Here is a 20576-nt window from a genome sequence, read left to right on the forward strand (position 1 = left end):
CGTGTTTTAAGTGATCTGGGGTCTCATTCATAAAGCAGTGCGTAGGATTCATAATAAAAGTGTACATGCGCACAAAAGCCGAAAATGTAGTGCACCGGAAAAAAGAATTCAGATTTATAAAACCGTGCGCACGCAAACCTGCAGGCAACTTTCCCTTTAAAAATCACAGTCCACCTGGAAATGTGCACAGGTGGATCAGCCTCATATCCCGCCCTCTACACGCCCACGTTCAACCATAAATAGTCAATGCAAAGCACCACGTGAATACTGATGCATATAAATGAGCCTGCTTACCATGGCAACAACAGCCGAGAGGAAGACGAAAAAAAAGGTAGCAAAATATTAAACATTTATGTGGCAAAATTGGAAGAAATCACTCGTACCATCCAAAATGATAATAATACGTTACTTTTACTCTTTACATCCACATGATGGATTTTTATGGACTGATTTAAATGTCTGCACGGTGACGCAGTGCGGATCTTAGTATCTATACAACACATTTTAGAAGAAGTGACCCCAACACTGACTGAGATTCACACATTTGTATCTTGAGCATCTGTGGTATCTTTGTGGAATAAGGATTGAGATGTTTTGTTATTATTAATCTACATATCATAAAGATATTTTAATAAACTCTTGAAATATATAATGTTATATTGGTCCAGCTCTCTGTCGTTTTACAGTCTGCTGCCGTGTAAAAGCATTTTCCAAGGTCTTAACCCCAAATGATGCAGCTGAACTGTATTATGGATATTTACTTCAGTGAATACAGTTCAGCCCCCAGAGTAACCTGCACCACCCAGTGGAACAATACAACCAAGGAGACACTGTAGCTCTCAGCTCGCTTTATTAAGACAGAAGTATTTCAGACATACGGTTGCATGCTATTCAGGCCATAATGAGAGAGCATTGTGCAAAGTAATACACAGAATATATTGCAAGTTCATTGTTACCCAGAACATCAGTTTTAATTTAGCTGTAGCACTTGCAGTTACATTGAATTTCTGAATGAAACATTTGACACCATTTTTAAGATAATGCATGAGATGCTGTAGACACAGAGCAGGGGCGCAGTGATAAACAGAATTTAGGAAAATGTGAACTGGATGCAACCTGGTGGATCTGAAGGTAGCAAGATTACTTTATGGAAGAAGAAGAATTCACCAAGTGCAAAGAGCTTTGTTAAGAACATTCCTGTCATCCAAACTGTGGCAGTTCTCTGTCGCTCCTCTTCTCTTCTCCTCTCCTCTTCTCTTCTCTTCTCCTCTTCTCTCCTCTGTCGCTCCTCTTGATCCCTGATTGGCTTATTAAAGCAATAATTACACTCGTACATATTATCGTAGCCAACTGGTCTGTAGTATTCACATCCATTGAACACATATACGTCCCGCCCATGAACAATACTTTTGTATAAATCATCAAAGGATTTGCATGGAGGCAGGACTTTATTGCACTTGCAGCATCTCAGGCGGTCGCCCATGTTACATTCTGATGGTGCGTTCCCCATTTCTGATTATTTAGTCAGCAGTTAAGTGGTGATTTTCGTTTGCAACCTGTGTTTTCCTGAAAGATAAAACAAATATAAATTTCAATTACTTTATGATATAACAACCAACTCATAACAGGAACTCCAGCTGCTTTGATTCTAGGGTCGTGAAAGGACAAGCATGAGCGAGACTGCAACACTTGCGAGAAATGTTTACTTACCTGCATACATCTATGTCTATGACTAAAAAGGGGGGAGAGTCATGTGGATTGAATATCCAGGGACTATTTAATATGTACGTTTACATGCACAGTGATCAGAACAGTTTGCGGTGGCCCGGGACTGGATTCCGGTATGGGCGACGGACTGATGCACGGCTGCATGACATGGAGGATGTTGCTAGTTGGATTATTGCTAGATTTGCGAGTGCTTATGTCCACCATCTGCTCTTGACCAGGAAGTAGTGGGCAGTGGCTCATTCTCATAATTGCCCATGATTGTCTTATCCTGACACCTAGTTTAAGAAAAGTGCACCTACTGTGCTAGTATGGTTGTTGTGATAATTACTTTCATATTTCCTTTGTAGCCTAGAAATAGAGCCGGTGTGTTTAAACTACTTTGTTACGGATAATTGCCAGCTGTTTACATATATGTATATTTAATTTATCTTAATAGACATCTGCTGGTAAATGGAAGTCAAGGCAACCATTTATCCAAGTCTGACCTCAAACCTTTCGTTCCTTCGAATTAAATCTCCACAGAAAAAATAAAATAAAAACCTTGTGCCAAACTTTGGGATTATGAGATAATCATACGCATCATTATTTGTTGAAATATGTATGGCTTATTCTTGGTGGAACATACATGATAACAATGTTAAAGCAATTGCATGGGTATGTGATATTGGACAAAATTACATTCACTGTTCTAAAATTCAACCGTTTTGTTGAACTTTGTTCCTGAATCTAATTATTCAGTTTCGAGAAGCCTATCCGCATAAAGGGAGTTGAATCTGTGCCACAACGTTCATAGAAAGTGAGACTAAACTTTAAACAGGAAGCACCCAGAGAGGCATGAGTGTTAAACATTAATCTTATCTGTTAATTGCCAGTGAAATAAGTTGTGATGTTTAATGGGAGCATATAAAGATAAAATACATGTTGACCTCGATTAGCTGGAAGTTGAGGACATGTTCATTTGTAGTTACTTGGGTTCCAGAAAGCAGCTTTAGTGAGTTTTTGAAATCTAGATCCCTTTAACTGAGTTGTAGTTACTATGGTAACTTAGTTGGTCAGTTAAAAAAAAGTATCTGGTTGTATCAAACAAAACTGAAAAAGTGAAACAATCCAATTATTCAATGTACATTCTGTAATTCTAAAGAGACCACAATCATTGATTTTTTTTACTGTAGTCTGACACTTTGAATTCAAAAACATGGTAAACTACATATTGGTGAACTGAACGAATCTGTTTGCAACTAATGAACGCGAGTGGCGCTGACTCTAGCGGGAGTTAGCGACACTTGGCATGCTGGTATGGCTAGTGCAACTGGTAATGCAGACGCAGCTATACTGCTGAAGTCAGTTCATATGAATATTTGAAGGAGTTTTATGAACAAATCAATCTGAAAAAACAAGTCAGAACGTCTGCCACATCCGCAACGAATTTTAAACAACACATCGAGATGAAGCATCCGACCATATCTGCGAGTGAATGATGATCACAAGAAATCATTAACAAAGGGTAAGACCACAAGCCAACAGCTGCAAAGTTCCTCCACCCATGTCAAACTCACAGCGTTTTCAAAAGGACGGTTACTTTAGGTCACAAATATTTTCCTTGAATGCCCTGTTCAACAGTGTCTGTACCTGCCTTCCCACCTGGACGGCTGAAAATCAGTAACTAATCTGATGAACGATGGCTTTTCGACCTTGAAAGGCTGCAGATCTACAATGTAGTCTAGTACAAGCCTGTCTACTTGTTGGGAAACGAAGGTAACCAGTCCTTTACAAAATGCTGCGAGTTTGGCTTGGGTGGAGGAAGAAATGAACGTGAACTAGTTCATTTTTTGGGACTGTGAGCTTAGTTCAAAATTCAAAACTGTGAAGTGTGAACAGCACAGCTTACTGGAGAGGGTAACAAGTCCAAACAGAAGTAACTGAGAATCCAACAGGTTAATAGAAATGGGGCAGGAAAAAAGCAGGCAGGAGAGCACAGGTTCAGGATCAGGTTCAGGTTCAACATTGACGATCTGTCCAGTGAAGTTGTCCAGATCAAAGTTCTCTATTCCTGTCCTGTCATGTGATTTTCACAGGAAACTTCAGGTTCTCAGCTGTTTAACGTCTTTAAATTTCACTGTGGAAGTTTTTTGTTCTGCTTTCCTAATCACCACAGACTGCAGGATATTTTACTTTCATTTCTGATATATTTCAGTTACTGATATCAATGAATCAAAACAGAAAGAGCACGATTAATGGAAGGAATACACTCACCACCTGTGCTTGCTGTGATGTCTTGTCCATTTGTCTTGGCTGAGCAGATGACAGAACTGTATTTATCCACAGGATTGCATGCGTGTTAAACATTAATCTTATCTGTTAATTGCCAGTGAAATTAGTTGTGATAAAGTCGCTGTTTAATGGGAGCATATAAAGATAAAATACATGTTGACCTCGATTAGCTGGAAGTTGAGGACATGTTCATTTGTAGTTACTTGGGTTCCAGAAAGCAGCTTTAGTGAGTTTTTAAAACCTAGATCCCTTTAACTGAGTTGTAGTTACTATGGTAACTTAGTTGGTCAGTTAAAAAAAAGTATCTGGTTGTATCAAACAAAACTGAAAAAGTGAAACAATCCTATTATTCAATGTACATTTTGTAATTCTAAAGAGACTTGAAAGGCTGCAGATCTACAATGTAGTCTAGTACAAGCCTGTCTACTTGTTGGGAAACGAAGGTAACCGGTCCTTTACAAAATGCTGCGAGTTTGGCTTGGGTGGAGGAAGAAATGAACGTGAACTAGTTCATTTGTTGGGACTGTGAGCTTAGTTCAAAATTCAAAACTGTGAAGTGTGAACAGCACAGCTTACTGGAGAGGGTAACAAGTCCAAACAGAAGTAACTGAGAATCCAACAGGTTATTAGAAATGGGGCAGGAAAAAAGCAGGCAGGAGAGCACAGGTTCAGGATCAGGTTCAGGTTCAACATTGGCGATCTGTCCAGTGAAGTTGTCCAGATCAAAGTTCTCTATTCCTGTCCTGTCATGTGATTTTCACAGGAAACTTCAAGTTCTCAGATGTTTAACGTCTTTAAATGTCACTGTGGAAGTTTTTTGTTCTGCTTTCCTAATCACCACAGACTGTGCAGGATATTTTACTTTCATTTCTGATATATTTCAGTTACTGATATCAATAAATCAAAACACAAAGAGCATGATGACAGAAATGTGTTTATCCACTGGATCCAGTGCTGACGTTATGCCTTTGTCATAACTTTGAACTGATTTCTTCTCATCAATAAATACCTAGCTTAAAATGTTCTCTTGCACAGCAGGCAGTGCATCGAGCTGCTAACAGTAACGGTGAAGCAGCAAGTGCACGTGTATGAGGAAGTGCGCTTGTTAAAGTTTGCGGTTGACGGACTTAAGTCTCAGGCTTGGATTTCCTCTTTGAATGTTGAACCAAAGTTCAAGTGTGCACATATGCATTGTGCAATGAAACCTGTTAGTCTGTGCACTACTTGGAACTGGATTTATTCACTCTACAAACCTGAATCTGCTTGTGTTAGCAGTTAAAGTTGAACTCCACCGATTTTCCACCTCAGCGTCTCCAGGTGTCTCCAGGTGTCTCCAGGTGTCTCCAGGTGTCTCTAGGTGTTTCCAGGTGTCTCCAGGTGTTTCCAGGTGTCGGGCAGTTCTGCTGCAGATGTTTTAAAGCAGTATAAAGCCTTTAGTGTCTCAGAGGGAGCTGTGTGACGTCTGCTAAATGTCCTCAAGTGATGTCACTTGAGTCGGCGTCGGTCGGGGCTGAAGACTACAAGTTTGAAGATGAAACCAAAGTGTTGGTGTGGAGTCAGAAAGCAGCGAGCTCAGCAGAGCTCTGCAGCTGCTGCTCGTCTCTGCTGGAGGCTGCAGGCTACATTAGCTGCTGCTAGAGAAGGTTTTGAAAAGTTTTTGCGACCTGGCCTGCACTTTTTTTAATCTCTTAAATCACTTTGGTGTAGATGATAGTGTGAGGATGACGTCATGGCCTGCAGGAGTGTTTTGACATATCATTTATATAAAAGTAATAAAAGTTCTTGTGCAAGATATGACCTTTGAGTCAGGTACATTTTCTTAGATTAGATATGTTACTGAAGAACCAGGAGGGAGATTAGCAGAGTGGAAAATGTGCTTTTAGTTTCTCTTTGTCCTTATTTGTGTTTGTACAACAGCCGGGCTGAGCTGCTCCACCACACACACACACACACACACACACACACACACACACGCACGCACACACACACACACGCACACACAAACAGGACGTTTAAAACTGAAATCGGTCCTCACAAAGATAGCAATACAAGACAAAATTGGACATTTGTTCAAAAACGATCTTATGACAAACTGTATTTCTGTTTATGACCTAATGAACCTGAGCCCCAGCTCCATTTGCTGAGTAAAGACTGAGACGCAGTAGAAAGCTCGGACCAAATAGAGTTTAGACTTATATTATCAATTTAAATGACTTTACGATTTAACAACCAACTCATAACAGGAAGTCCTGCTGCTTTGATTCTAGGTGAAAAGGAGAGCAGCCTACGAAAAAATGAGGCAATTATTTAACAATTTAGTAACACTTTCATTGAAACCCATGTCTATAATGCATTATAAACATACATAAAGTGCGTTATACTGTGCTTATAATAATGTATAATTATAGTTATAAGCACTCAAATGTTCTTAACGCTTTATAACAATAATCATAACACATTATAAAGCATTTTATAATGACTTCTCATCTCTACGGTCAAGTATCTTAATACTTTATAACTGCTGGTCACTCATCATAGTGTATTATAAATCTCATAGTTGTAGTACATTATAATAATTTATAATACATTACAATCACCATTAGAATGCATTATAATGTGAGTATAAGTGGTCATTGGATGCTTTAAGTAATGACATTGGATGGCCTACCTGCCTGTCTACCTGCCTACCTGTGCGCACTCTGCCCGTGCGCTCATTGCACATGAAAATGTGATTTTGGGGGAGAGGCTTTGGAGGGAGGCCTGAAGGGAGGGGGTGGGATTTTTTCAGTTGGATACTTTCAAAATCTAGTTGCTGCTTTCTCCAACGTTACCTACCCGAGCTTCAAGCTCTTTACTTGCAGAATGGAAGTAGTACAAGTAGCACAAATGGGACAGCATAGTAACGGATAAATACTGAAAGCCATCTCACCGGACTTCGAAAGTGCTCCAGGTACATGGAGGAGAGTTCCACCTTTTCACCGGACAGAGCTGCTGTTGTTACAAACTGAACGCATGTCTGAGATGTACTGTGGAGCTTGACCAGCAAGTGCTTGGTAAACCAAAAGGAGGGTTTTGGACTTAATCTGAAGGCAGCAGGTTACAGAGGACTGGAGAGATGTGGTCAGTTTGGTCCTGGTTAGTGCTCGTGCAGCTGAGTTCTGGATAAGTTGTAGTCTCTGGGTTGTTTTGTTTGGAGGAGAGCTGCAATAATCCAGCCTGCTCATAACAAACGCACGCATGAGTTTCTCTGAGTCGGTTTAGGAGAAGAAGCCTCTAATTCTGGAAATGTTTCTTAGCTGTAAGAAAGCGACCTTGGTGATGCCGCTGATATGATCCTTAAAGCTTAAAGAGTTCACCATCCAAGGCTACTCCTAGGTTTTTAATCTGGTCACGTGTTTTAAGTGATCTGGGGTCTCATTTATAAAGCAGTGCGTAGGATTCATACTAAAAGTGTACATGCGCACAAAAGCTGAAAATGTAGTGCACCAAAAAAAATTATTCATATTTATAAAACCGTGTGCACGCAAACCTGCAGGCAACTTTCTCTTTAATAATCACAGTCCACCTGGAAATGTGCGCAGGTGGATCAGCCTCATATCCCGCCCTCTACACGCCCACGTTCAACCATAAATGGTCAATGCAAAGCACCACGTGAATACTGATGCATATAAATGAGCCTGCTTACCATGGCAACAACAGCCGAGAGGAAGACGAAAAAAAAGGTAGCAAAATATTAAACATTTATGTGGCAAAATTGGAAGAAATCACTTGTACCATCCAAAATGATAATAATACGTTACTTTTACTCTTTACATCCACATGATGGATTTTTATGGACTGATTTAAATGTGTGCACGGTGACGCAGTGCGGATCTTAGTATCTATACAACACATTTTAGAACAAGTGACCCCAACACTGACTGAGATTCACACATTTGTATCTTGGGATGTGTAAGTCTTTGAGCATCTGTGGTATCTTTGTGGAATAAGGATTGAGATGTTTTGTTATTATTAATCTACATATCATAAAGATATTTTAATAAACTCTTGAAATATATAATGTTATATTGGTCCAGCTCCCTGTCGTTTTACAGTCTGCTGCCATGTAAAAGCATTTTCCAAAGTCTTAACCCCAAATGATGCAGCTGAACTGTATTATGGATATTTACTTCCGTGAATACAGTTCAGCCCCCAGAGTAACCTGCACCACCCAGTGGAACAATACAACCAAGTCTCCAAAAGTAGACCGGGAGCCAGAGCCTTCAGTTATCAAGCTCCTCTCCCGTGGAACCAGGTCCCAGTTTGGGTTCGGGAGGCAGACATCATCTCCACATTTAAGAGTAGGCTCAAGACTTTCCTCTTTGATAAAGCTTATAGTTAGGGCTGTCTTGGGTGAGTCCTGAACCATCCCTTAGTTATGCTGCTATAGGCCTAGACTGCCGGGAGACTTCCCACGATGCACTTCTTTCCTCTCTCCCTCTCCATCTCCATCTATATGCATTTTTATCCCATTACTGCATGTTACTAACTCGACATCTTCTCTCTCCCGTAGTTCTGTGCTTTCTTGTTTCTCTCCTCTCTCCTTCTGTCGCTTTCAGCAGGTATTTCTGCCTCCGGAGCTGCAGAGTCTGGATCTGTGGTTGTGGGCCACCTGCTGCCCCCGTGTTCCTGCAGAGTCTGGATCTGTGGTTGTGGGCCACCTGCTGCCCCCGTGTTCCTGCTCGACAACTGCTACTACAGTTGTTGTTATTGGCTCTGTTACTGATGCTGACATTATTCTTCCTATAGCTGTCATTCCTATTATTACTAATTACTAATTTATTAATATTAACACTACAATTACTATTCTACTATTTAAAAAAAATTAAAAAGTAGGGTCTAGACCTGCTCTATAGGAAAAGTACAATGAGATAACTTCTGTTATGTATTGGCACTGTATAAATAAAAATAAACTTGAACTGTAGCTTTCAGCTCACTTTATTAAGACAGAAGTATTTCAGACATACGGTTGCATGCTATTCAGGCCATAATGAGAGAGCATTGTGCAAAGTAACACACAGAATATATTGCAAGTTCATTGTTACCCAGAACATCAGTTTTAATTTAGCTGTAGCACTTGCAGTTACATTGAATCCCTGAGTGAAACATTTGACGCCATTTTTAAGATAATGCATGAGATGCTGTAGACACAGAGCAGGGGCGCAGTGATAAACAGAATTTAGGAAAATGTGAACTGGATGCAACCTGGTGGATCTGAAGGTAGCAAGATTACTTTATGGTGGAAGAAGAATTCACCAAGTGCAAAGAGCTTTGTTAAGAACATTCCTGTCATCCAAACTGTGGCAGGGATTTGATCAGGTCTGCTTCCCCCTCTCCAAGCCCCGCCTCTATTCTCTTCATCCAATCAGCAGCTCAGCAACTACTCATCCATGTCTGAGGCACATCTCAAGCTTTATCCTGTAATATTTCCCAAAATGATTTCCCTACATTACATCCCTTTCTATAGTTACATTATTTCCCAGCATTATCCTCAGTTACATACAGTTTCTCACTGTTTCTCTGAGCCTTCTGTGATGTCCAGCAAGCAGTTTCTGCCTCTCTGGAGCTCCTCCAGGGTCAAGCTCTTGCAGAATCACCCCAGCAGTTACTTTGTGCTCACACCAATAGAAAAGGAAATTAGACTGGTACGACATAGAGCTGAAATACACGAGGGGTGTGTTTGAAAAACTGCCACTCAGTTTCAGTAGCTTGTATAAAAGAATTACAGACTGTATAAGTTGAAAGTTGGCAAATGTTAGCTAGTCGCTAGCTTGCTCCATTGACGGATACTTATGCTTGATTATATTTTTCTACTTGTTGAGGCTACCACATCGCGTTACGGTTTCATTGATGGATATGTCTTCCATCCTTCACCAGATAACAGTTTGGATTTCAATTTGGAAAATATACTTAGGAAGAAATGACAAGCACAGAAAGAGACATTGGAAAATAAAAATATTGTATATCATATCACATGTAATAGCTAAAATCCCAAAATGCCTAACTATAAAACAGCACAAACCTGTCTGTCAATGGAGAGCATCATCTGTATTAATTAAAAGGTCTTAATAATTTTCCCACCATATATTTATGCATCCCCCTTTTCTCAAAGATACCAAATAGATACAGTTGGGCAGCCATAGTAGGCTAATGTCAATTTTAAATTTAAAATGATCATTAGTTACAGCAATAGATTTAAAAAAAATAAAATGTCTGATTTCCACATTATGTTTCTATCCTAACCACGTACCATAGTGATTTCTCTTAGATTTCCAGGTACAACACGTCAAATAAAAAAAGTAACATAGTACATTTCAGTGGGGGTGTTTACCACTCACAGCCACCGAATTATATGGCCGATGGCAGAACTGCACAGGTGTAAAATAGCCACGTTAATAGTTATGTTTTATAAAGTTTTACTGCATTATGGAGTTCAGAGGGGTGTAAAGTAGAATAAACTTTGGACTTCTGTAATGGCAAATTTGTATTTTTCCTGTCGTTCACTTTTGAGATGAGATAGGACAAGCAGTTAAGATTGTTTCTGTAATGAGCCCCTTGGATAGTAAAATTGTGTTATTTTGAATTAAACCAAAAGGAAAAGCAATCCTCATTATACATATTTGTTGGGTCTCTGTAAATAATATTATAAAGAGAACAGTCTAGACCTGCTCTGTAGGAAAAGTGCAATGAGATAACTTCTGTTATGAATTGGCGCCATATAGATAAAACTGAATATCCAGAGAGGTCTCTTGGTTATCATCAGGGAGGTGGAAGATCTCTGCAGTTTTCATGGTACTTGTTCACCAGTCATATTCTCAGGTGTCGGTTCACTGTAAAAAAGAACACAATATTGTGTTTCTTGCACTTCTGGGTCAATCACGTTCTACTTACTCCAGTGGCGGAGCCAATTGTTCCCTCATCAGTTTGGGCCTCCTGCCATAGCCGGCAGGTACGGCACTATGAACATGTGGCTCTACTTCATGTAGCTCCCGTCCCTTTATTAACTATTCTAATACCATAAACACTCATATATGCATGCTGTATATGTGCTTTATTTTAGTATCATATTAAATGTGATGTTACCTTTTCATTATAGGAGGTTGGAGACTTGCTTCCTGTGTGGGTCGTTTTGATTATTGTAGCCCGCGTTGTTGATCCATGTAGTAATGTTGGTAAGATCGGTATTTGTCATGACTCCCTTGCCTTGAAACAGGTTGAACCATTTCTGTACCATCTTTGTACTGTGTTGCTGAAAACTCTTTTCAAAAATGGCAAGCCTGGTTTTACTTATCGTGCTGTTCTGAAAGTTGTTGAAGTTCTTGGTGCTATTCAACTTGAATCTCACATTTGCACCAAGGATCGTCAGTTTGAAGGTGTCCACAACATCATCTGTGCTTATGGCGGTAGCTAAGCATGTTCTGAAGGCTTTTGATTTGGTACTGGGAAACTCACAATGTATTTCTGCAGGCACATAAACAGTTGGAAGTTCACGGCCATGACTTTTGTGCACACCAGGAATCAGGTTGTTATCTAGAGGTGATGAGTTTGTTGCCACTTCAAGCATGGCTTCTGCTAATCTGCTATTCTGGTTCAATTTTCTAGCTTCCAATATACTATGAACCGGTGGCTGGTGATCTGCATTGATGAAATGTCCAATTCCAGGATTTTTTCTTGAAAATATTTTCCATTTTTTGTACTTTTCAACTCTTCCAACCGTTTTCTTAAGTACAGCTTTCTTTTCTTTTATCGTTCTGACAGCTCCCTCTGCCATGTACCAGTGCCCTCCTCTGATTGCTTCAGTCCACTCTTTGCGCTTGACGAAAGACTCCCATTGGCCTGGGTGTCTGAGGAGAGTGTCGGCCTCCACAGATCGGAGGCGGGCTGCTTCCAAAGCGATCTCTTTTTCACTGGCCTCTGGTTTCATGCCTCTTGCCAAAGCATGAAACAGGCAGCTCTTGCCCTTGTTGACTATGCTCACTGGCTGGTTATTGATGGACACATCGTAATGGCCGTCTGGGTATTGGGTACTCTTTGGTCTGTAGATCAGTGTCACAGTTTGACTGGCGGGTTTAGTGCCTGGGCTCAGCTCCTGCATTTTGGTATGTCTGCCATGGCTGTCCTCTGTTAGGATGACAACTTTAGTGCCAGTGGTTTCTGACAGGACTCTGATATCAAGAATGGTTCCCGCAGTCATGGGGTTCCTGATCTTTTCAGCATGTGACTGTGAGTGTTTACCTGCCTCTCCTGCAACTTTATGTTTAGAAATTGGCATGTATGCGATGTACCTGTTGTTCTGTCCAGCTCTGAGTTTTTCTTCTGTTCTGTCAGTCTTTAAGCCAGTTCTTACAAAACGGCCAATGACGCCATTTACTTGGCCTTGAAGACGAGAAACAAAGTGACTGGAGAACTTCTGGTGGAACACTTCTACCAAAACATCAGCCAATGTTGCACTGATGATGTCGGCTAAATCCTGTTTGAATTTCTTCAGCATCTCAGTGTCTGAAGCAGACAGCTCATTTACCTTCACTTTCTCTGAAAACCCTTTTTCTTTTGTAAATATATTCAGCTGTTCATGAAGGTTTGAGAAAAACCTGTCGGAGAGGCTGTTCACTGCGATGATGGCGTCTCCTGCCAGTGTTGCCATGTGAAAAGTTTGGATGGCTGTCAGAATTACAGTTGCTTTTCCTTTGGCCTCGGCTTTAACTTTGTCAATCACTTTGGAGAAGGCCGAGTTAATCTTGTTCTGCCAGCTGAGGTTTGCATAGAATGGCTGTACTGCAGTGTTGCTTAACTTTCTGAAAATGGCTAGCAGTTCACTCTTTCTGTTTTCATCCTCCAGGAGATCACGAAGTTGCTTTTTATCCTCAATGTGTGAGAGGATAATGGAGTCTACTAACGTAGCCAAGGGCTCTTTTTCTATGTTGGATTTCACGTCGTCAACAATTCCCTTTTCCAGCTTATTTTTGATGCCGTTTAGTATTTGTGTCAGTATTTCCTCTTCTACCTTCCCCAATCCATAGGTAATGATTTCCTCTACCATTATTTTAGCAGTGTGTTTTACTGCATTCTTCATATTTGTCTTTGTGACAACACTTAAACCATCTTTAGCCTGTCTGGAGAGAAACTTTGGCATAGACTTCAGTTGTTTGCCGAATCCCTTAATTAACATTTTAGAAGATTTGATGCCCTTTGCGATCAGCTTTCCAACCCCATACCCAATGAGAGATACACCTATAGAAATGGCTTTTTCTATAGCCCATGCTTTCCAGCTGAATTCTCCTGTCACCATGGACTCTATGCCATAGATGCAGTCTGATATTCCTTCAGTGATGAGTCCCATGCCGACTTGAGCCAATGTACCAAATGTAAATGCAGTGAGCAGTGCTCCTCCAATAATCTGTAAAACTCCAAGACTGAATACCAGCAGAGCTTCCCATGGGAAACGAGGCTCCTCTTCCACAGAAAATACATATTGCAATCCTTGACTGTAGAGGTGGTAGGCTTCCACTTGGAGATCTTCGTCAGCACTCGACACCAGAGAGAAAATTGGTAATTTTTTAACGATTGCATCCCTCCCTCTTTCTTTTATTTCATCCAGCTTTTGGATGGCCTCACTAATGTTTTTGTCAAAGTACCCCAACATGCTGCACTTGGTTGTTAACTGTTTTTCAAGGCTGGTTGGGTTACTGTTGGCTGAGTCTGCAGAGGACATCTTTACAAACTGCAGACAGACCATGGATTCCTCACTGAGATACTTCAGAGACTCCTGTGCCTTCATTAGATCATCTCTGGCCTTAGTGAGGTAATCTGCATTTTGCTGCTTTATAGTGCAGTACGCATGAGTGTAAAAAGCTATGGCTGCCCAACTTTCATCTTGTTTCATGGCTTTTTCAAATAGCCTGGTGCTGACGTCCCATTGTTTTTCACTCAGCGCGATATTTCCAAACTTGATGTAGTGATAAATGCTAGAACACGGTGAAGTCTGACTTTGAGACTGACATTTTGCCAATGACAAATCAGCCTTCAAACTCTTTTGCAATTCATTTCTCTTCAACTGGTCAATTTCTTCTGATTTAGTTTGCAACCACATCCCCCAGAACTCATTCATGATGGCAACAGCAGCTCTTTTGTCATCTACATCTGTGATCTTATGAATATCTTGAAGAGTTCTGACATACTCTGAAAACAGGTCCTCCCGCAGTTTCAACTCTGTGACATCGTTCATCATGTGATTTATCATTTCTGCTGCCAGTCTATCCCTTGTGCTCTTAGCTTCCTCCAGAGAAGACGCTGTCCTGAAAGACTGCTGCAGGTGTTCAGTGGACATGATTACCTGAGCAGATCCAGGTTTACCTTTGCGTGCGGTTCGACCAAAAGCCTGGAGTTCCACTCTTGTGTTCTCAGAAAGGAAGGAGAGGATCACAAATAATCCTCCATTGTTGTTCACCTGTTTAGACACTTTTATGTCTGTGCCACGCCCGGCAAGGTTTGTGGCAACAATGACATCACCAGGAAGCAGTTCCTTATCTATTTTGCTCAAACTGTCTCTGTCGCTGCGGCAGTAGAGAATGATTTCACCTGGGATACTGCCTTTCAGCTCTTCGTAGATCTCTTTAGCTTTGTTGATGGTTTCACAGATCACCAGGGCTGCTCTTCCATCTCTGTATGAATTTGGGGAAATCTGAGCCATAACCACACGTTTTAGTTCAGATTTCCACTCTTCAGCTGAGGTCTTCAGTGTACCTTGGACCTCAAATAACTTCTTCCTGTTGAATGTTGGCATTTTGCAGGCACAGAGATTTGGATATAGGTCCTGCAAAAACAGCATGTCTGTTTTGCTCCCAAGTGTCCCTGTTGTTCCATATATTTTCCCATGGTACTTTTCAAAAAAGGAAATGTTAGAAACGTAGTTTGTCACTACTGAAATTGTGCTCAGTTTGATTTTGTGTTTAATCTCAACAAACTGCTGCAGACCATCACCCCATTTCTTATTCAGCTCCACAATACCAGTTGATCTGAAATCCACTGGACAGACGTTGTCGTTTTCTACAACATATTCCCGTCCTTGCTTCAGTTGCATTGCCAGAAAGGCATTCTGAACCCACACTGACACTTTCTTCTCCACCAGATTCTTCAAGAATCCAGGAATGCTGATTTTGTCTTCATTGTTTGTACATGGGGTGTACTGAATTTTCTCTGAGATCATTTCTGCAATTGGCTTGATGAGAATTTCTTCTGAGTCATAGAGAGAACAACACAAGCCTTCCTCCAAGACAAGAAATGTAAGCTCTGAAATGTCCTGGTTGTTGTACAGGCTGCGCTTTCTCAGACAGAGCAACCCTTTGTCGTCTAAAGTGTAAACAGTAAAACCATAGGGGACATAGTGCTCAATTTCTTGGAAAAAATCTACCATAGCATCCTGACTCACAGTTTTCAGTTTCCTAAGAAGTTCATCCTTTTCACTTTTGTAGAGATCCTCTGTAAATCCTTTTGGCACAGCGTTGGATTCTTCAGCGATGCGTAAAATGTCCATTGGATCATTAATATCAGTTTCCTCTGTGTCTATTGAGTCAAAGATGGCCTTGAAGAATGAAGCAGGAGGACCCTGTACAAATGTCTGGTGTCCTGCAGACAGGAAGCCATACTGGCTGACGTGGCTCCAGATCATGGCCAGAATAATGTTCAAGTGCTGCATGGAGACCATGGGACTGGACAGGTAGGTCAGCTGCACTCCCTGATCCAGTAGCAGTGAGTCCACTTCATCGATTATGATGCACTGATAGCTGCGATCAGGCCTCACATCCTTCATTTCAAATATCTGGCGAAGGTGATCTGCAGCGAAGGCTTCGATAGTTCCATAGACCACATCCTTCTGGTAGCATTTTTTTCGATCTTCATCTTCGGTTTTATTTGTGTTTGTGTCAGCTGTCACACCAAAGTACTTGTAGAAGTTGGTCCATTCTTCTGCATCTCTTTGACATAACACAGAAGAGCTGGACACCACATCTACTTTTTCACCCCTAAGCGCACGCAGCACTGCAAACATTGCTATGACACAAGACTTCCCTTCTCCAGTGCCCATCTCCAGGAGCTTCCCAGTGTCAGACAAGGCTAAGAGGCACCAGCTGATCATCTGAGTGGCTCTGGGCCACCACTTCCCTTCAAAGTTGTGCAGGTGCGCAGCATTGCATAAGACTGCCAGGAACTCCTGAAGGTCTTCTGTGTCCGTGCTGTGACTCAGATTCCTAGCTCGCTGTACATCTGTGTGGTTTTTAATTTCCCCGGTTTTGATCAGGTGTGTTACATGAGTTACTATACTGTATGATTTACTCAGTGTTTGTTCATCAATATCTTTCATCTGCCGTATTTCGTCAAAAAGAGTGTCAATGCTTTTTATTTTCTCGTCTCTGAGGCTCTTTTCTAAATGCTGGATCAGTTTCTTAGTTCTAGATGAATCTAAGAGCTTAAGGAGAGATTGGTTGTTCTCATCTGTCCATTTGGAAGACACCTGATATGTTGCCATTAAATGTAAAATCTTCATGATGGAAATACGGTCTTCATCATGATGGTGGTCAGTCAATGCTCCAAGGAGGTTCAAGACCTCTACGGGTGACCAGAGTCTTTGTGCTCCAAGATTTGAAACCATCTGCAAGAGTTCCTTGGTTTGTGCTTTTGAGGCTTGGAAATGCTCCACACAGGCAAATAAAATCTCCAAACACCATTTGCCGGCTGGAGATGTCCCGTTTTTCTCACTTTCTGGTTCTTCAGTAACCACTCTCAGGAGATTCTCAAGAAAGGTCAGAACAAAGACCTCATCAGAAGCCAATCCCTTTCCAGTAATTTTCTTTGAGATGGTGATGATTTTATTGTCAGCCTTTGTGTCTTTGTTTAGGTTGGTGTGGAGCAGCTGAAAAAGAGCCTTAATAAACCTGTTTCTCAGTTCCATATCTTCACTGTGAAGTTTACCCATGAGGCTTTGCAGGACCTCTGCAGCAAACACCAGGGAATCATTGTCCTTGAGCCTTGAAAGTTGCAGATTATGGGAAGAACTGAGACTTTGTTCTTCAATGATAAATCCACGACTAAGCTGAGGGTTCCCTGTTTCCATCACCTCTATGCCGTACTGAAAGTAATCAGAGACAAAGTCATTGATGGTACCATACACAATGTCCGCTTCATAGACTTCCCTGTATGATGCATTCGTTTTCTTCAAGTTTGTGTTGACAAAAATTCCAAGGTGTTTGTAGAAGTCAGACCACTCCTTAGTTCGCTCCTCTGATTGAACGTCAGAGCTCAGCACAATGTCCAGTTTGTTTCCCATGCAGACTTGTGCGGCTGCAAACATGGCTGTGACACATGAGTCTTCTTCCACACCAACCAGTTGTAGCGCTCCACTCTTCTCAGTCAGCACCAATGCACACCACCGCAACATCTGACTCCCTGTGGGCCACCAGCCTTTTGTGTCAAAAACTGCTTTGCAGAGCTGAGACAGAGAGTTCTGTATGTCGTCTGCATTCAAGGTTACACATTTAAAGGAATCTTTCATAAATGGTGCATCTTTTGGTGCATTTTCTGAATATTGCCGGACGCCACTGGTAATGTTTTTTATCATATCAATCACAGAATCATCCAAATTCCATAACATTTTTAATTCTGCTAGAGCTGCAACTAGACTGCTCTCATCTTCCCTTCTGACAGTCTTTTGGAAATCCTGATGAAATCTCTCAGGGCCAGCAAAGTCAAGAGCATGGATGAGAGATCGTCCGGACTCATCCGTCCACTCAGGCGATATGTCGTACACTTGTACCAACGTAAGGACTTCAGTTATTGAAACATCCTCTGCATATTTCTGTGACAGTGCTTTGAGCAGAGTCACCGCCTCCGTTGGGGTCCAATGGTTTGTTTGCACAAGTCTGAGGAGCATTTCAGTGGATTCTGAATGGGTTTCTTTGCCATTTAGTTGTGTGAGTGTGGATAAGAGAAGCTTCAAGCACTGCATTTCCATCTTTAAAATGAACACAGAGGCTCTTTCAACTGCATTCTGCAGTGATGATGTGAGGGTGATCAGGAATTCTATAAGAAAGAGCTGCTCAGTAGAAAGCTCACGTTCAGCCCATTGTTTGGCTATGACGACTGCGTCAGTATCAGAGCTGCCGTAGTCAGTGAAAAAGTGCATCAGGTTCACATACAGGGCTTGAGTCAGCAGGAAACTCTCAAAAACATCACATGCTGATTGGCTGATGGACTCCACCAGGGACTGCACATGATTGGAGAAGCTTTGTAGGGAAACTCCCTCAGATATCTCCAGAGACAAGGCACACAGCTCTGTGAGGAACACCTGAGTGTGCTGCAGAGTACTGAGGGATGGGGGAGCACTAATCCATTCATCAAACAGAAGTTTGTCCAGGACTGACACGATCTTCCCCAGCTGATCAGCTGTCAGCTGAGTGAGACTGAGATCTGGAACTGGGAAACTGCATTTCAAAGAGAGGATTTCTAGAAGCTCATCACTGCCTGATTCATAGTTAGCCTCAAACTCACCCAGATGCCATATTAGAACGTCTCGCTTGGACTCATATTCTTCTGAAATGTCGCTGCTCAGTTGTTTCTCCTGCTGCTCGTTGGCTCGTTGGTGGGATTCTTGAAGTCTTTGATTCAGTTCTTCTTGTCTCTTCTTCTCTTCAGCCTCTCTTGCTCTTTGCTGTTCTTTCATCTGTCTCTCCTCTTCTCTCCTCCGTCGCTCCTCTTCTCTTCTCCTCTCCTCTTCTCTTCTCCTCTCCTCTTCTCTCCTCCGTCGCTCTTCTCCTCTTCTCCTCTCCTCTTCTCTTCTCCTCTCCTCTTCTCTCCTCTGTCGCTCCTCTTGATCCCTGATTGGCTTATTAAAGCAGTAATTACACTCGTACATATTATCGTAGCCAACTGGTCTGTAGTATTCACCTCCATTGAACACATATACGTCCCGCCCATGAACAGTACTTCGGTATAAATCATCGAAGGATTTGCATGGAGGCAGTACATTATTGCACTTGCAGCATCTCAGGCGGTTGCCCATGTTATGTTCTGATGGTAATGCGTTCCCCATTTCTGATTATTTAGTCAGCAGTTAAGTGGTGATTTTCATGTGTAACCTTTGGTTTCCTGAAAGTAAAAAAAAATATAATTTCAATTACTTTACGATATAACAACCAACTCATAACAGGAAGTCCTGCTGCTTTGATTCTAGGTGAAAAGGAGAGTAGCCTACGAAAAAAATGAGGCAATTATTTAACAATTTAGTAACACTTTCGATGAAGCCCATGTTTATAATCCATTCTAAACATACATATAGTGCATTATACTGTGCTTATAACAATGTATAATTATAGTTATAATCACTCAAATGTTCTTAAAGCTTTATAACAATAATCCTAACACATTATAAAGCATTTTATAATGACGTCTCATCTCTAAGGTCAAGTATCTTAATACTTTATAACTGCTGGTCACTCACTGACATTCTTTTTGGCAAGGATCATAGTGTATTGTAGAAAAGGTTTCAGTCGTAGTCATCTGGACAATGTTTTCAAATTCAAGACGTTTCGGCTCCCATCTGGAAGTCATTCTCAATAGTGAAAATGGTTCGAAAACTCAGAAATTTAAGCTAGTCTGTGTTGCTTAAGCCCTGCCCTCAGGGAAGAATCTTCCTGAGTGCTGTTTACCCTGCCTAGTTTCACCTGAAACTGAACTTCTTTGTTTCCATGATGGCCCAGTAATCAGAAATCAGGCCTATTGTTTTCTGGCTGCTCCTCCCCCATCACTGTTAAGTACCTGATTAGCATATGATTGGCTTGACCAAGGTGTTAAAACTCTATGATAGACTTTGGGCAGATTGAATCTCAGACCACCATTTCTGTTCAAAGAGGGGTTTTCTTTTTTCACAAAAATGGCTTCTTTGACTCCTCTTTCAAACCAACTCTTCTCTCTACTTAGAATCTTCACCTCGCTGTCTTCAGATGTGTGGTTTGTAGCTTTTAGATGCAAATGCACGGCGCTCTGCAATCCCGAGTTAGCGTGTCGTCTGTGCTGAAGTCTTTTGTGAAGTATTATAAATCTCTTATTTGTAGTACATTATAATAATTTTTAATATATTATAATCACCATTAGAATGCATTATAATGTGAGTATATGTGGTCACTGGATGCTTTAAGTAAAGACATTCCGTATATACAGTGTTTCCCCTAGGCTGACTGTTTGGGGGTGCTGAAACTGGTTTGTTAGAAAGTTGACCACTACAGGGCTCCGGTCAGAGAACAGTCATCAGTTAGATCTAAAGCCTGAGCAGGTAATATATTTCAGAAGCATTTTTGTTATATTTCTTGAAATTCTTTTTACATCCCGACAGCAATCAATAAATCTGTGACTGTCGCAGGCCTGAATGAAATGGTTGGATGGCCTACCTGCCTGTCTACCTGCCTACATGTGCGCACACAAATTTAGCAGTAGACGGGTGGAAAGAGCAGGAAGCGGAAACAAACCGTAATTTTAAAAAGAAATTTCAA

At 41.3% G+C, this 20576-nt stretch overlaps 2 protein-coding genes and 1 long non-coding RNA gene across 3 annotated transcripts in view; all 3 read right to left on the minus strand.

Annotated features, from left to right (window-relative positions):
* Positions 1-833: 833 nt before the first annotated feature.
* LOC122883711 lies at positions 834-4044 on the minus strand. Its single transcript, XR_006379698.1, has 2 exons — positions 3982-4044; positions 834-1566 (listed from the first exon to the last, which is right to left on the minus strand). It is a non-coding gene; the product is annotated as an uncharacterized LOC122883711 (long non-coding RNA).
* Positions 4045-8958: 4914 nt separating this feature from the next.
* The window catches only part of LOC122883707, a 57332-nt gene continuing 45714 nt past the window's right edge, over positions 8959-20576 (minus strand). The window contains 1 exon segment of the mRNA XM_044212768.1: positions 8959-10868. The gene's annotated coding sequence lies outside the window, so the exon portion shown is untranslated.
* LOC122882495 overlaps positions 9548-20576 on the minus strand; it is a 36047-nt gene continuing 25018 nt past the window's right edge. The window contains exons 6-7 of the mRNA XM_044209958.1: positions 11795-19176; positions 9548-9622 (exon numbers count right to left, since the gene is read on the minus strand). Of these exons, the coding sequence (XP_044065893.1) occupies positions 9548-9622; positions 11795-19120 (7401 nt within the window). The 5' untranslated portion in view covers positions 19121-19176. The remainder of the gene's footprint in view (positions 9623-11794; positions 19177-20576) is intronic.

This window comes from Siniperca chuatsi, linkage group LG10, assembly GCF_020085105.1.
Source record: "Siniperca chuatsi isolate FFG_IHB_CAS linkage group LG10, ASM2008510v1, whole genome shotgun sequence".
Taxonomy (NCBI): domain Eukaryota; kingdom Metazoa; phylum Chordata; class Actinopteri; order Centrarchiformes; family Sinipercidae; genus Siniperca; species Siniperca chuatsi.